This window comes from Stegodyphus dumicola, chromosome 1 (genome assembly GCF_044657685.1).
Source record: "Stegodyphus dumicola isolate Sdum_Otavi_A_Nest chromosome 1, ASM4465768v1".
Lineage (NCBI taxonomy): Eukaryota > Metazoa > Arthropoda > Arachnida > Araneae > Eresidae > Stegodyphus > Stegodyphus dumicola.
In genome coordinates, this window is record NC_140768.1 from 174371133 (window position 1) to 174388460 (window position 17328).

The window sequence follows — 17328 nt, forward strand, 5'->3', positions numbered from 1 at the left end:
TTTATGCAGATTTTTCATTATTTAATTTCTTCAAATATAATACAGGAATATAATACTATATATTCCTGTAATTACACCCAATGTTAGAGCATTCAAATATAATACTCTAACATTGGGTGGCAACAGTTTGAAAAGGGAAACGGACATTTATAGTGATTCAACGCAAAATCACAAAACGAAAACAATAGTCCTTCAGGGACAAAATCCCCTTTGGACTAATAATAAAATATCTCCAAAAATAGAAAGATATTTATAAAAAATAAAAATATCTTTATCTTTTGGAGATCTTTATAAAAGATTTCCAATATTAACAATAATGTTAGTGCAAATCACAATCTCCTCTAAATACTTTTTTTTCTTTTTCTAGGACACTTTAATATACCTTTTGCATACATTCTCATAATCTCTATAAGAATAACAATCAAATCATTGACATTTATAAGAAAACTGAAAATTTAAAATATTTATTAACTTCATCAGTTAATTATATTGTTAAATAATGTTCAGAAAATAATATTTCTCAAAATGCTTTTGGTTAAAAAATGTATTTATTAAAAATCTTCTTATGCACATTTCGTCTTATCTTATTCATACATTTCACGTATGCTATCTTTGAAGAAGAGTTCTGTAATATAGTTGTGAGTAGTCAGTTGAATGTAATAATTTCTCTATGGCAGCTCTATACAAAGGGTTTGCGCAATGGGAAAATCTTTCTACGGCAACAAGGTATATAAGCTCCATGCTACAATGAAATGATTATAATACAGCAGCAAAATATTTCAGCTAACGAGAATAGTACCTTGCATAGGCGAAAAGAGTTTATGATTAGTATCGTAAAATATTTACTGTGCATTACGTAGTCTGAGGAAATAAACAATCGTTTAATCAACGAAGTTTGTGCCATATCTACGATAGAAGTATTCTCTGTATCTATTATATTCATCTTCGTGTTCATCTTTGGTATTTCTAGAGGGAACAACTGGCAATCTTCTGGAAAAGAAGAACTCCGGCCGAAGATACTCATCTTGATAAATGTTACTTGGCTGGATCTGTTGGAAAACTTCCTCAAGAGGGCCATTATAGTTGACAGCGTCCCAGAACTGCTGCCACAAATAATCTGGATGGGATGATACATAGTCAGGTGACCGTTGTGGCGAGCTATAAGATATATTTTCATCTATATACGGTCGTCTTCGTGGATAATATTCTTTTGAATAAGGAGGTCGTCGATATCCGAGTCCAGTGACGTCACACAAAAGGAGCACCAAAGTACAAAAGCATAAATTCTGGAAAGAAAGTCACATAAGTATCAACAAATGGTATTTGTCGTAAGATTTTAAACACAAAATCAGATACATTAATGTTTACTAAAATAAGCATTAATTGCTTATAAATACATTAAAACATGTAACAAAGACAGTTTTTGTCTAGTTTATAAAATACTGCATTGATAGCAATGAACATCAAACACCATTTTAAAATCATATCATTAAATAAGCCTTTCTTAAATTATATTCTTCTTTGACTTCCATATTTCACTTTATTAAGATAAAGATAAAAATTAAGGTAATAAGAATTGCAGAGAAGTTAAGAGGTTTTAACTTTCGTTTTAATATCCACAAGATTTCAAATCAAGTTTCCTAAAATTACGGCGCATTGCATAATTAAAGAAGATAGCTATCATACGCATTCTTGTTTTGCTGTTCTTCTTATTGTAACACAGTGCTGTAAGGTTACTTTGCAAAAGTGGAAAGGAAAGAAATAATTTGATTGTATCAAATTCTGAAGAAGAGATGAGATGGATGTTAAACTTTTTTGAATTCAGATAAAAGTTCCAAAATATTTTCAAATTTCTCAAAATCTCCTGAATCATGATTGTTTCAAAATCTCTGCAGAAAAATAATGAAGAAACTAACTTTATTCGACATTGAAAGTGTCTCATTCGTAAACTTCGGAGTTTTAATTAGAATTTAATTAAAAAAGGTTTAAACAGTATAAAAAGTATTTTACCCCTCCTTTGCGCATGTCTTCGTGGTGTAACGGTTAACACACTCGGCGCGTATTCGAGATATCCCGGCGAGGACATTGCTCATTTTTAACGTCTCTAGCATCAAAATAAACCTAATAGCTCTACAAGTATATTGTTTAAAAGTGCGTATATAATTGAGCAATATATAAATGAAATTAATTATAATTAAAACTCGTAAATCTTAAAGTTCATTGCCTCAACATAATTTTAAAAGATAGCTATTTGAGTAACAGACGAAATTTTTTAAGAATTCTTTTAGATCTGGGTGAGGACTAACTCAACATCAAAATGGAAAATGAAATTTCCTTCAGAACATTATCAGAAAAATCAATATTCAGAAAAATCAGTAAGTTCACTTTAACAGTGCATCAAAACCCTTAATGCTGAATACGTTTAGGAAACAAGATAACATTGGAAATCCAGAAACATTAAAATTTTTGTATTATTATTATATATAATTTCTAATAGTTATATTTTTAATAATTAATATATAATTAATTTTTATATGAACGTTTTTAATGAACTTTTGCGTCTCTTTCTAGAATTTCGAGATAAAACATTCATCAAATTTTTAGCTTAGTTAAGACCTGAACGATTCGAATGAAGAAAACAGCTCAAACATTCGATGTTTCGCATTTCTTTTAGAGGTTTATTATATTCGAAGGTAACATTCTTAGGTTATAAAGTATTTCTCTCGCCTTCTTAACATGCTTTCGCAGTGTAGTGGTCAGCACTCTGGGTGCGTAATAAAGAGATCCGTGGTTCGATTCCTGGCAATCTCTCCTGCTTTCAAAAAATACTTAATGTCTCTACACTGGCGCCCGAATTTAAAGGTTGGTGGATGATGGTTCTCCATACCTAGGATTTGGAGATTGGGTTCTCTAAACGGCAGTCGCCATTTAAAAGGGGAAGTATATAAGCGAGTTTCCCCGCTTTCTTGGAGTGCCTTCGTGGTGTAGTGGTCAGCAGTCTGAGCACGTATTCCAGAGCTCAATGTTCAATTCCCGGAGAAGACGTTGCTCATTTTTCCTCTATCCTGCTTCCAAAAAGCACCTAATGTCTCTACAAGGTGTCCACCGAAAATATCGCGGAAGGAAAAGAAAACAACGCGAAAGTAAAAGAAAACAACGTGGAAGAAAAAGAAAACAACGCAAGGTGAAAACGTCGTCGAATGAAATATCGTGGGAGGAAGGAAAGTAAGGAGAAAACATCGTGCTCTTAATCATCGTGATACAAAATATCAAAAATCAGTTCTAAAACATCATAAAATATCGTCGTTGAAACTTAAGCGGTTTCAAAACTCCGCATTTTAAAAACATCGTCGTCGAAAACATCGTGGTAAAAAATAAAACACCTACAAATCATCGCGTGATAATAGCATTGCAGACATGCGCGTTTTTCAGAATTTAAAAATTGTAACTGCGCATTCACATAATGATTTGTGAGAGCAAAGGGGAATGAGGAATCTTTTTAAATTCGATTCTTCCCAACGACTGATGTAAAAGCGGACATGTTTCCGTTAATGTTCTCTTGTGGAACTGGCCAGAAGCAGTGATCGAACGGTAAAATCACGAAACACTGGTAGTTCGCTAAGGCGGATGAGCTGGCTTAATGAGATTTTTGTGGTTTTCTTAATGTATAACTTCGAAACAAGCCAGTTCCTGAGAAAGTCCTCCACAAAGGCACGCCTTTCCTTAAGCAGGTAGCACTAGCGCACTTTGCCATCATTTAATAAATCGAAATCCCTTACTTGAAAATTATGGCTGATATGTTTCGTCTTAACTAGTAAATCAGCATCCAAATTATTAAATGCACGCTGCACATAAAAATGTTTTATGATACTTTAAGAAGACGAATAAACCGAAACAAAACAAGACTTAATTTTCACTGAAAATATATCAGATTAACAAAGGTGAAAGAAAATAATATGTTAATTTGATAATTAATTAAACAATTATAGCAGAGGCAATCTCAAGGACTTACTCATCTTCCATTCCCTAACCTTTTATCAGCTTTTAGTTTTTCCTGAAAAATTACCAATAAATAATTATAAAAGATTTTAGTTAATTTAACGACCTTTATTACGTAACTTCGTAAGATCACAATTCTATTGATCGTTAAAAGCAAATTTTATTTTCTACTAATTTTCAGTTTTTGGTTTCTGAAGTTTCCTTCGTACTTTTTCAGAAAACATTTATTAGTTAATTCAAAGATATGAAATAGAAAAGTAAAAAATGTTGCTCCTTCTTTTTTGCTCACAAATAATTATGCGAATTTACAACTTTAGAAGCCTGCAAAACGCATTCCTGCCAAGTTATCGTCAGTAATTATTTGCAAGTGCTTCATGTTTTTTTCAGGATATTTTCGAAGACGATGTTTTTAAACCGCGAAGTTTTTGAACCGCATTAATTTTTATCCCATGACGTTTTAGAACTGCGATGTTTTCTCCTTTGTTTCTCTTCTCCCACGATGGTTTGTCTGATGATATTTTCGCCTTGCTTTGCTTTCTCCGCGACGTTTCCATCCGCGATTTTTTTGTTTGTAACCTTTCAATCTTAAGTATAAAATCATTTTAATAATGTCGCAGAAAATCTATATAAGAAGCTTTTCGAAAGGAATTTGCTTTAATGATACGTAATTGCATGTATTGCAAAAACCATGTTTCGCAATTTTATCCTAAACAATGCTCGGTTTTATGCAGTGCCCACATCAAGATTATTCTGAAGATTTTAGTACTGTATAGTATATAAAGCCTCCATAAGCATATACCTCCATAAGCATATAAAGAATATTTCTCTACGCTATAGAATTTCTAGGTGATTCGTAAAACATTATACTTTCAAAAATAATCCTTTACTCTTGCAGGTTAGTAATTAACACTGCTCTAGCAACAAAGAGCATCTTCCAAACTTAAGCTTTCATAGTTTCTGAAAAATACAGTCATTACACAATTACAATCATTTGCTTTGCTATGATGGAAATATATTACATTCAATTTTTTCCCCTTTTATTGCTGCTAAATAGAAATTAAACTACTAGATTTAAATAATAAACGAAATTAACGGAAAAATTCCAACCTCTCTTTTTCTTACTTTTTTGTTCCCCCTCCCTAAAATTTCCATCACACATTAAAATCCCTGAGGAATTCAAGAAATTACCTTTTAAATGTGCTAATTGATTTGATGTTTAATATCAAGCAATCTAAAGGGATATTATTATTTTGGAATTCCTGTACAATCTCATTCTGCTTAGCAGCCTTTTGGGATTCAAAATGGTTTCTCGAAGATGTGTCTTTCATGACTTAAAAAATTTTATTAAAATGCTAAACTTTCAGATATTTTCCTGGAAAGAATTTTGCAAAATAGAGATGATTAGTCCAAAGGGGCTTCGTCCCTGAAGGACAGTCGTTTTCGTTTTGCGATTTTGCGTTGGTTCACTATAAATGTCCGTTTCACTTTTCAAACTGTTGCCATCCAATGTTAGAGTCCTGCATTATATTTGAAAAAATTAAATAATGAAAAATACGCATTAAATATATGTATATTTCTCGCATTGTGATAATCAACGGTACATAGAGCCATCGAATTTTGAGTGACGTAATCCTGCTACGAATATGGGCATGTGGAAACCCAAATTTGAAATTTGGAATTTGTTTTATTATCCATTTCATATTTTGTAAATCTTTAACGAATTTTCAGTTAACAAACTCTAGGATTTCAAAGCGAGCAATGGCAACGTTGTACAGAAAAATCATTTTTATCTCCAGCGCGTGAGATTGCGTAAAATTCTAAAGGATATGCTCAATTTAAAACTATTTTGTGATATTGCTCTTGAATTGAATTTTATGGTTTAAGTGCGAGGAACGTGATATTTAATAAATAAATGTAACACACAAAATGTTAAAAAAATCCCCCTTTGGAAGTGATTTAAAATCTGAAAACTTTCAGATTTTTTAAAAAAATATTTTAATTACAGTATAGTGATTATGAACATTGTTTCATTTTACTACCTTTTTAGAACAGAATCAAACTGTTTACAGTAACTTTATAGGACTCAACAGCACGTGTATCTTTCATGAAGATCTTGAAGGGAAGCTCTTTGATTACATACATTTACTTCAAAATTTTAAATCTAAAACTTGCAAAAATATCCTTAGATTCCTAAAATCCCAAATATAAGTCTTCATTTTATACACACGTACTAATAATACTTCTTTTCATAAAACATTGCCTAGCACAGTAGAGCCAAATTATGTAAAATATATCTACTTACATAAATCTAACATGCAACTTTTATTTATATTATATAATAATAAATTAAGACTGGAACTATTGACCAGGCTTTTAAAGAGTTTATAATTAAGAACATGGAAATTATAAATTGTCAGATATAGTTCTATTTGAGCAGAATCTCTTCAAAAGTGTATTTTTATCTGCAACCAAAAATTACCAGAGTGCACTTGTTACTTATCACGTAATTAACTAAAACATTGCATTTTTTTAATTCAGAGACATTAGGTTATTTAGAAGCTAAAATTATTGAAAAATGGGCAACACCTTCGCCGGGAATCGAACCACGCACCTCTGGAAAAAGCCCAGCATACAGACCACTACACCAGGAAGGCACTCTAGGAAGGAGGGAGAAATACCTTATAAACTTGTGTAGAAATTATGCTTCTTTGCTAGCTAAATGTTTTTATAAAAGATGAAAATATTATAGCAACAGTGCTTTAGTTCATGGCAAACGTCAATTAGAAAGAGGGACGTAACGCAGAAAAAGTATTTTTATCCCTAAGAAAGCTTCTTAGCATCTAATTTACGTTAAACGGAAATATTTTCATACATAATTTTCTATTTTGCTTTATTATGTTTCCTGAATCAAGCATTAAAAGTTTTGGCTACCATTCAAGGTCATATGGCAATAACTTCACGCTTTCGGAATTAGAACCTCATTAAAATTTCGTATGAATTTTATAGCGATGTACGCAAATATAATTGTATGAATGTTTCCCTAGATATACTGAGAAAATTCATGCATTTAAATGTCATGCAAAATATTACTATACTAAGTCCCAATAAACAAAAACCATTTTATAAAAATTAAAAGCATTGAAAATATTGAACTGAAATATTATTGGAAGTATTTTTCTGTCTAGAGCTAACAATAACGTGAAAGTGAAGAAACATGCAGACGGCTTCTTAACTTAAAAAGAGTCTCTGGAAAATGTTTTAAAAATAGTTCTGATTTACATTTCGGCAGTTGCTTCAAAATCTTTTTATGCCTGCATACAGGAATAAATATTAAGGATTCTGAGCTAAGATATGGACTGCGTTGAGAGTTAAAATGTGGTGTTTTGGACAACACAACTTTAGAAATAACCAGTTAAGTGAAACAAGGAAGCCAAAACAAACATTTGGTGAGTTTATGTTCTGATGAATATCATGTGACAGCAACGTCAGTTACGATTTTGAGCTTATTGCTACTTCGTATTTTACGTAACTGTTCATCACTTCATTCCAGATGCGTTCCAGATGGATTTCCAGTTCTCTGATGAGACAGCAAATGTTAGCTAGAATTCATAGGTATCATGTGTGGAAGAAGATGGTTGTAAAGTATGACGCTTTACTAAAGATAATCGTAGATGAAACATAGATCCGTCATTTTGATATCCGAGCCAAATTTTTGGAGGTAACGGTTTGGTTTTAACGAGTTGGTTTTAGAAGCGATGTGGTAAAGAAAAATTGTGATATTTTTTAGGGGGATAATGAAAATGTTCTCTATCAGCATAACGGTCAAAGTGATGTGAATTGATAATGAAGCGTTGAGGTAGCTTACACCACGATAAAGTTTGTTTAGCAGTTTTTCACATACGTGTAGTTCTCGTCTGAAGTTTCAGCGGTCGATACGTCTATTCTTACGTAAGTGGGTGGGTGGGGGGTAGATTGGTCTTAAATACATATGATAAAATTCTTAAAAATTAGACTTTTATTTAAAATAATTTAGTTTTAAGAATCATTAAAATTGATTTATATGCATTTATTTATGCAGTACATAGATAAATATATGATAAAATTAACACATACTCTTCCTTTAAATCTGTTTAACATGAACAAAATTGTATATAGATGTTTTTAATAAAAAATAGCATGTGAGTAAATTTTTTACTCATTTGTATGATTCTTTATAAGCGGGAGCAATTTCTTTACTCAGAAAAATCTTCGAATATTACTCGGTTGTTTTTTCTTTTATAAATCTTGCGATAATATGCGACTAATTCTCGAATTTACTTTTTAACTTTGCGAATGATCAACCTTTTAATTCACATTTTTCTCAAAAGTCACGTAGCGCATTTTGAAGGCCCAGCAACATTATAACAGACATGCTACGTACAAAACCAATGCCTCTATACAGTAAGACCCCGCTTAACGCGGGGGATCCGTTCCATCAAAGTAGAGCGTAATGCGAAACAGCGTTAAACGAGGCTATCTTAACATGTAAATAATGGAGTTAGGGGAAGATGGATAGAAAATTTTTTAGGTATTAAATTTAATAATGTTTTTTTAATAAAAATAAAACCAAACATTTATTTCTTACAAAAATAAAAACAATATAAACGAATATATTTATAAAAACAAATAAAATTCCAAGCCAGTCAGATCATTCAGTTTATTCTGCGTTTCCAATTTTCTGAATTTTTTTTTTTTTTTTTTCAAGAAGACATTATGATAGATTGGCTTAATGGCATATTGCTTTCAATTTCGTCGTCAATCCATATAGACAGTCGTTTTTCCACTTCCTCTATAATGTTATTTCTAGAACGGGTAATTCTAGTTGCAGAACGTGACGTAGTTGCAATTGCCGATGACAGTATTTTTTCTTTATTCTTAAGAATTGTCCTTATTGTTGAAGTTGCCAAATTCAATGCAGCACTAATTTGAGATTGACTCTCACCAGAATCTAATCTTTAATCACTTGCTTTTTAGTTTCCAGTGAAATTTTTTTTCTGGTTGCTTTCTTTTCTTGTTTTTTATTATCACCCGTGATAAAAACTAAAGATCATAATATTTGTCACTGTATTAATCGTTATAGTATTATGTAAATTTATACTTACAATAATGTCAACAAATGTTTCAAATGATAAAAATGCTTCCGTACCGCACCAAACAAGAAACATAACTACAAAGTTTCGGATATGTTATTTGGAAACCTATCGCTGCGCACAATTTCGAGGAATCCCCGTAGTTCATGCTGCGAGCAATTTCGGGGAATCCCGAGGTTGAAATAAAAGAGCGCTAAACAGAAACAGCGTTAAACGAAACAGCGTTAAGCGAGGTCTTACTGTATATCGCTTGCTTACACGTATGTAGGTGGGTAGACATACAATAATATATGTTGTATATGCACATGTTCATAAACAATATGTATGCGTATTACGAAATAAATATCTGTATGCTGCCGCTAAACATCAGTTAGAGGATTTTTAATCTTAAATGCTGGCCAGCATTGCAGAATTTATGTATAAGCTGCATAAGCTATAGCTTAGGGTCCCCGCAAAAATACCCTTTAGATATCCAAAAATCATATTTGGCACTGACAATATAATGTCTGCACTTATTAAGGGCCCCATATCTCAAATAGCTCAGGGCCTTATCAAGTTTAAAGCCGGCCCTGCTGGCCAGTGTAAAGCAAGTTCTTGTAAATTTGATCTGCTGTAAGCTGAAAGCTATACTATACTGAAAATACGTCATAGTTTTCTTATAGTCTTGAACTTGCTCCCCAGTTGTTTGTGTTTGTTCACTATACTGTCGCAGAAGCTTATGGAAGGAAATTGGTATCAGAAAGTGATTGTAAGTTGTATATCGTTCATTGAGCAGGTTTTACAAAATGTGTTAGCCAAATGCTTTGTAAAGTGGACTGAGTTATAAGACAATATCATCTGAAGAAAGATATTTTGAAAACGTATGAGGTGTATTTTACTGTACTTTTGTTTACTGATTTTTAAATCTTGCGATAATATCCGACTAATTCTCGAATTTACTTTTTAACTTTCCGAACGATCAACCTTTTAATTCTATGATACAATAATATTACAGAGTTGGAGGAAGAGTTTGAATCATTTTCAATGATTCAATTTTTAAGGAATGTCTGACGAATTTTTACCCTGAAATTTGTGTTGTTTCTGCCTCGAAAGGTGCTATGCCAGATAGCAGACATCTGTGGGAATATTTATTCGGTTCTTTCCTCTTTTAAATATTTTTCTAGTTGCCACTGAACTATTAATTCATTTTATTTACATATAAATGATAATTTAATACATTGTTTTATGTTAATTGTTTCCTTCATCTTCTCCTTTTTTAATCATCCTTCATTAGAATGTAACTTTTTTTATCAGCTAATGAAATTGTAATTTAAAGGAAGTATTGTGGCAACCATATCAGTGTATAGCGCATTAATCTAAAAAGACAAGACACACAACTAGCCGAATTGTTAACATGCGAAGGAAATTTGTATTTGTTAAACGTTAGAGTTTAATATTAAAATACTGTTACGAAATGTCCAGGCGTGGTAAGATGGCTTCCCCGCAAAGAAGTTTTAGGATTGCCATACAATGGCACGGGAAGGCCGGGTTGTCACAATTGGCGAGAAATCGCCCATTTGGCAACATTTGGCGACAAAATTGGCATAATGCCATGGACGGATGAAGAACCTTCTGGAACGAATTCTTACCGGTTTAGCCCAGAATGTTCTCGAACCTGAACCGAAGAGTCGGTAGCCGTGCTCTGTGTGTCGTCGAGTTCATCGCCGCGAGTTATAGCGTGGAGAGTCTCGAGCGTACATGGAGTTCCGAGAACGACCAAGCATGAGTCGGGAGCTGTACTCTGGTGCTTTGCAGTGAAGCTGTCTTCACAGTGATAGCCTGACAGTGTGAAGGCTGTGTCACTGATCGTTCCAGCATATTTATGGTAGATCTTCGACGGTTGTAAAAGTGTTTTGGAGCTGTCCTGATTAATACTGGTCATTAAAGTGTGTTTTTATGCTGCACCAAGTAGTGTCGTCGTTATTCACTCCAAATCGACACGAACGTGAAAGAAGAAAATAACGCAACAACTGGTGTCAGAAGAAAAAAAAATCGTAACAATACTCTTTGGAGCGGAGTTATTGAGATGAAAATTTAATTTTGTGGGAGTAGAGTTCCCGAACTACCGTAAATGATGGTGGCTATCGTTTATTAGTTTTAAGATGAAAGCAAATACAAATATTCTCATAAGCTTTATAATATAGTTTTACTTCTTGTCTGTGCTGCCAAAGTTGCGTTAGATTTGTGTTTATTTATGAAAATGGCTCTTCGTTGGAAGAAGAGAACTAAACAAATGCAGCTAATTGATTAATCAAGTTTTAATAAAGTTTATCCGTATACAAAATTGTCAACAAGGGAAGCAATGTTTAATCTAAATTTTATTCTTTTTCTAGAAGGAGAAAAAAAGTAAAGTCTGTTTTATTAAGCAGGGTTTGCTATTTCCACTGCTTGTAAATAAACATCATAATTTACTACGGCACACTTATTAAACTATGCGGTAATTTTCATATTGGAATTTATTCTTTGGTGTAATTTTGATGTTCGAAAATTTATCTTAATTAGACTTCTTGCAAATATTCTCCGTTTCCGAAAAAAAAAAAAAAAAAAAAAAAAAAAAAAAAAACTTCATGATGCTTCTGCGTATGGAGGAGCAATCTGTAAAATAAATAAATAGTCTGTTAATAAAATAGACTGTTCTGTAAACTAGAGTCAGTAATCATGTTTATAGGCAATAGAAAGTTTCAGTATTACTGCTTTCTTATAATGGAATCGAAGTTTCTTGGTGCACGTCCAAATGGAGTCCGTTTGTGGGCGAAAATAGACAATTTCAGTTTAGAACTGGCAACACCGAGAAAAATATTAAAATTTATTTTGTCAATGATCTATATTTCAGGCTTAACGTAGACAAATTTCGGAAAAACAAGTAATATATATATAAAAAAAAATTTAAATTGGTTCCTACTTAGGCCAACAAAGAAAAATCTTATTTTAGTTACTTTTATTAACATTTTTCGTTTCTAATTTATTGGCTCTTTCGAATGTAGCGATTTGTGCATTTACTCTTCTCAGTGTTTGTGAAAGCTGAATATGTTGTCTTTCTTGGCAAGTTTCGCGATGTTCTTGAGTTTCATTTGCTATTGTTAGTGCGTGGCTACGACGTAGATCTTGTAATCATAATTTGCGTTGTCCTTGAGTTTAATTTTTTAGTAGTAGCTACGCGGTCAGCCCTCGTTTGGCTTTTAAATGTACCGAAAAAATGCCTGAAGGGAACACCAAACGTTAAATTTAAAATCTGCGCCGAATTTTACTCTGCAAATAACTTAATAAAAAATTTTTTAAATGCATTACATGTAAGAAAATTGCAATGAAATAAGCAATATCCTTTAATACAAATATTAATTATCCTAATAAATAAATTAACTAACTTCTCGTTGCTTTCTCTCAGCAAACGTCCAGTATCCAAGAGAAACATTAAATTAAAAACCTTCATAGAATTATCGCCCTCATTTTTTCCAAGTGGCAGCAGTGCTGATTTTCAACAATCAGCGGTCCAGTATACAAATAGTAACAATACTCTATATAGTTCCTATACAAATTTCTATAGTTCCAGTATACAAATGAATGATAAATTGTTACCAAAACCACACTTCTAAAAGAATGAAACTATTCAAAATGATGCGATAAAATCGTAAAGATAAAATTTAAAAAAAATCTGATTCGAATTTTGAAAAAGATCGCTGCGAAGTGCACTAGCTCTTGTCTAGATGCCCCTATAAACCAAATTTCGTAGCCCTGGGTCTATTAGCTTACTCGCTGCATGAACGAAAAGACACGCAGGCTCTTTCTTTTATTATACGTAGAGATTGTTAGTGCATGTCTTTGACGATCAGCTAATAATCGAGTTTCGCGCTACTCTTGAAGCGCATCCTGTAATCTTTGATTTCGTTTATCTAAGCGTTGGCGCTTTTCTTCTTTTGTTTTATTTGCAAGCTTTTATGGGCGCTTATGTTTTTCTTTTTCTAATCATCGCTTGCGATGTGTTGTAGTTACTTTTCGTATTCTACGTTTGTGAAGCAAGGGACATTTTTGACAAGCAAGTGTTATATTTTAAACATATATTATTATCACGTTAACATAGAAATACGGGAGTATTTTCGCTAGATAATGAGACATCACGTCCTCTTCCTCCAACTCTGTAAAACTACAATGAAATACATTCCGATGACCTCAGAGATCACGTGACTTATGTATAGCTTTTTTAACCAAACAATGCAGATGACCTCAGAGATCACGTGTGTTATGTACAGCTAATGTAAACAAACAAGATCATTTTTCCTCTTCTTCTCCTGCGTAATGTGTCTCATTTATTCTCTCATACCGTACATTTTAAAAATCTTTAATCATGTACTACTTTTCATATGTTGTTATAAAATTAATTTTTACAGCACATGAGAATTCCTAATAAACGGTCATTATAATATCTTTAAAATCACATATCTTTAGTTCCAGTAAATAAGTAGGAATTCACTTTAATTTGTGAAAAAACTGTACTTACATCAAGTGTCATCCACTACAAGTTCAAAAAATTTATTTGAACTTGAGTGGATGAATAAAAAGTATTTTATTAACGACTGAAAGTTTGAACAAGATATAGGAAGAGTGTGAGCTAATAGTAGGAGTTTAAAAATCCCATAAAACTATGTTTGACAAATTATGTGCAATATACCTGGACAAAATTTTACATTAATTAGGAAAGTAAACATCGCGAGTTGAAGGCTGTGCGTCAAGTAAACAAAAATTAGAGATCACTACACTACATAATAATTCTTTTCAATGTTTGTATACATAACTCAGTAAAGAGGATTCTAATATTTCAAAGCAAATTGAAATTATCTTTCATCTGTGTAGAAAACTTAACATTGTGAAAGCATAATTTATTTGACTTTTTTGCGAAATTCACTAGTAAATTCCTTTGCATCTCAGAAATGTTTTATCACAGGAAATTCTATATAAAACTCTACATCACCGTAAGGTACCGAGGACAGTAAGTTTACAACAAACATTTTAATTCAAATGTTATTAAAATATGCTATCAAAAACCTTCGAAGCAAATTTTAAACTAAAGCAGTTCACTAAAAGAATTTGCGCAATTTTTCCCAGTAGGTTTTAGCAAAAAATATGAACAAAAGATAATATCTAGTGTTTTGTAGAAGTTTAAAAATCAGTTTTATAAAAATATTTGATCTCAGATAAAATTAAGCTTTTTATAAAGTGTTCTAAGATATGCACTTAAAATGAAGTTTTGTAAAGAACAAGGCTTAGCAACTTTTTAAGATTTGCAAACATTCAAAATAAATCTTCTTTTTATAGCTCAGTAGGTTACTTTTTTTGAATATTCCCTATAAATAGGGAAAATCTACAATAAAGCTGTTTTCCTATAATTTACGTTAGCTACTTAGGAAAAAATCCCGTTATGACAGAAAAGATAAATACAAGCCCCTTCAAAAGATATTTATCTTTCTAAGTTTTGAGCTTTTATTTTTTTATAACTTTCATTTACACAGAAAGTACTTTAAAATTTTCATGAATTTTTAAATTCACAAATATGGTTTGTTTAGTTATACGAAATAATTTTTTAGTTGCATATATTATTTCTTCATACTTTTCATCCTATAAAATGACAAGCCGACCAATTATTCCTTAATTAAAATTAGTATTAAATTAATTATTACCTAAAATTTGTATTAATTAGCATTAACTTTATTACTAATTACCTAAAATCAATAATAAATTCATTACCTATTCTGTACTTCAAATTAGCATTAAATTAGTTATAACAACCAGTTATTTTTAAAATGTTTTCTAGCAAATTATATTGAGAATAGCTTTCGAATAATCGCAAACTGGATGAAAAAACATGTAACAAGTTAACAATTAAAGGTAAAAGAGGCTATTAACAATTTTGGATTAACGTATTCGTGCAAAAATAAACTAGTTAAGATAATTATTTTGTAATAACGAAATTAGTTTTCTAATAACAGGAAATGGAAAGGTAAAAACATATTACAGTTTGGAAATTAAAGGGAAATATCAGTAAAAATTAACAAAATAATTAAACAGTAATTTTTCTTCAAAATTAATAATACTTAATATTTATGTCAACAAGAATTTCAAGATAAACATCTACATTGGAAAAAACAGAGGAAAACTTCTCTTTATGATAATATTCTTACTAATTTTAATTATGCAGAATTTATTTTTGCAGTTTCACGTAATAAATGCTACATTACAAAAAAAGAGCACTCTGATTGGAAATATAAAGCAAAATTCAGCTATATACTGCTGTTATTTATGTGTAAATACTATGCATTTAGAAGGAAACTGATACGAAACACTTCTTTAAAATACTTGTAGCGAAGTAACGGAATACTTTCGTTTTTGAAGGAAACTATTTCCAAAAAGAAATCATTTTAGAGTACTGTAGGTTATTTCGAAGCAGGAAAGATGAAAAATGAGCAATGCCCTGGCCGGGACTCGAACCACGGACCTCTCGAATTCGCGTCGAGCATGCTGACTACGACACCACGAAAGCATGCTAAGAAGGCGGGAGAAATACCTTATAGTTTTCCATTAGAAAGAGGAACATGTTAATTTTTCTTGAAAAATCATAGAGTTTCATAGAGTTCCTTCAAACATCAGTTTTTGGTAGAATTTTATTATTATAAATTGAATGGGAAAATTTTTTTAGGTTTTGATTTTAAATGCACCATTTTGATTTCAGACATTGTAATTAATAGATTTTATCTATAATTTTTCTGTCTTAAAAATCTAGCGAATGCTCTCCTTTTACTAAATACTGCCAATCAACAAATTTTGATTATGATTAGACGCCAATGGATTAAATATTTTATAAGGCATTCTATAAATAAGGGGTCACTGTTAAAAGACAAGTTACTCACCATCCAATGGTAATCCATGATTGAAAATCAGTACATAATACAAACTAACTTTCTGCAGACAAAGGGAATGCTCTCATCAACAAGTGACACGGTTTTGACAAAGTTTTCCCAAACCCTTCACTCATATAGCCCACATATTCATCCAGTCATTTTCAGTAGAGTCAAGGTGAGGGGTTGGGGTCGGTCCGTAAACAATGGGTAATCAACTGCTTATTCATTGGGAGGGAACATAGAAAGAAATCTGTTCTTTGGACTTAAGAGCAGGAACTCAGCAAGGTGAGGTGACACAGCGACATCGTTTTGTAACGGATATTCACAAATAGTTCTCTCTGCGTCGGGTCGCTGGTAATGACTGAAAGTGTTGCGTAAAATAATTTTCCCTGTTTGTTAAAAAAGGCCTTCATTTGATTGTCTTCCGTCATTTCCTAAGTTTCTTGGGCGGAGGGCACTAACATCCGGTCTGTAATAATTCAGTAGTCATAATGTCAACATGTTACAAAATTTATTGTCTGTTTACTATATTTTGTCATTATGTGTTCATAATAAGCAAACGACATGGTAACATAAGTTCTGTGAGAGTCATTAACAGAATTCAGTTTGAAACAAGCTGTTCTAGCAGTTTTTGTTTGCAAAGACGAAATGGATTTGCAAGCATCCAACTGTTACGGTATTTTTGAAGTTGAATATTTGACTACAATAATTACATGATCGCGGAAAAATCTTTGCGAAAATATAATAAATAAATTAACTAGTTAAATTTAGTTTTGTCATTCTAAGCCAAAGGGGCAATTTGCTCTGAAGGACTATTATTTTCATTCTGGCATTTTGCGTTGCTTCACTATAAATGTCCGATTTACTTTTCAAATTGTTGAAACGAAATATTATCGCCTTGTATTATATTAAAAGAAATTAAATAATGAAGAATCTGCATAAATGTATGTACGTCTCTCGCATTATGAAAAAAGAACGGTACATAGAGCTATCAAAGTTTTAATATTGAACGTTTCCATCCGAATATTGGCATCTGGAAGCCCAAATTTGAAATTTGGAATTTGTTTTGTTATCGATTTCATATTTTGTAGAAGTTTAAAGAATTTTAGATTAACAAACTCAAGAGTTACAAAGCGAGCCATGGCAACTTTGTACAGAAAAAACATTTTTATGTCCAGTCCGCGAGACTGTGTATCGGGAATTCTAAAAATATGCTCATTTTAAAATTGTTTTGCGATATTACTGTTGAACAGAATTTTATGGTTTAAGTG

At 31.8% G+C, this 17328-nt stretch overlaps 1 protein-coding gene across 2 annotated transcripts in view; it reads right to left on the reverse strand.

Moving 5' to 3' along the window:
* The window catches only part of LOC118185879 (bombyxin A-3-like), a 46068-nt gene extending 29671 nt beyond the window's left edge, over positions 1 to 16397 (reverse strand). Inside the window, exons 1-2 of one of the 2 annotated variants that reach the window (XM_035355799.2) lie at positions 16067 to 16381; positions 364 to 1286 (exon numbers count right to left, since the gene is read on the reverse strand). In XM_035355799.2, the coding sequence (XP_035211690.1) occupies positions 882 to 1286; positions 16067 to 16084 (423 nt within the window). In that variant the 5' untranslated portion in view covers positions 16085 to 16381 and the 3' untranslated portion in view covers positions 364 to 881. Of the gene's footprint in view, positions 1 to 363; positions 1287 to 16066 lie in introns of those variants that run through there. The other variant, XM_035355801.2, reaches the window with a different exon arrangement.
* Between the last annotated feature and the right edge of the window lie 931 nt (positions 16398 to 17328).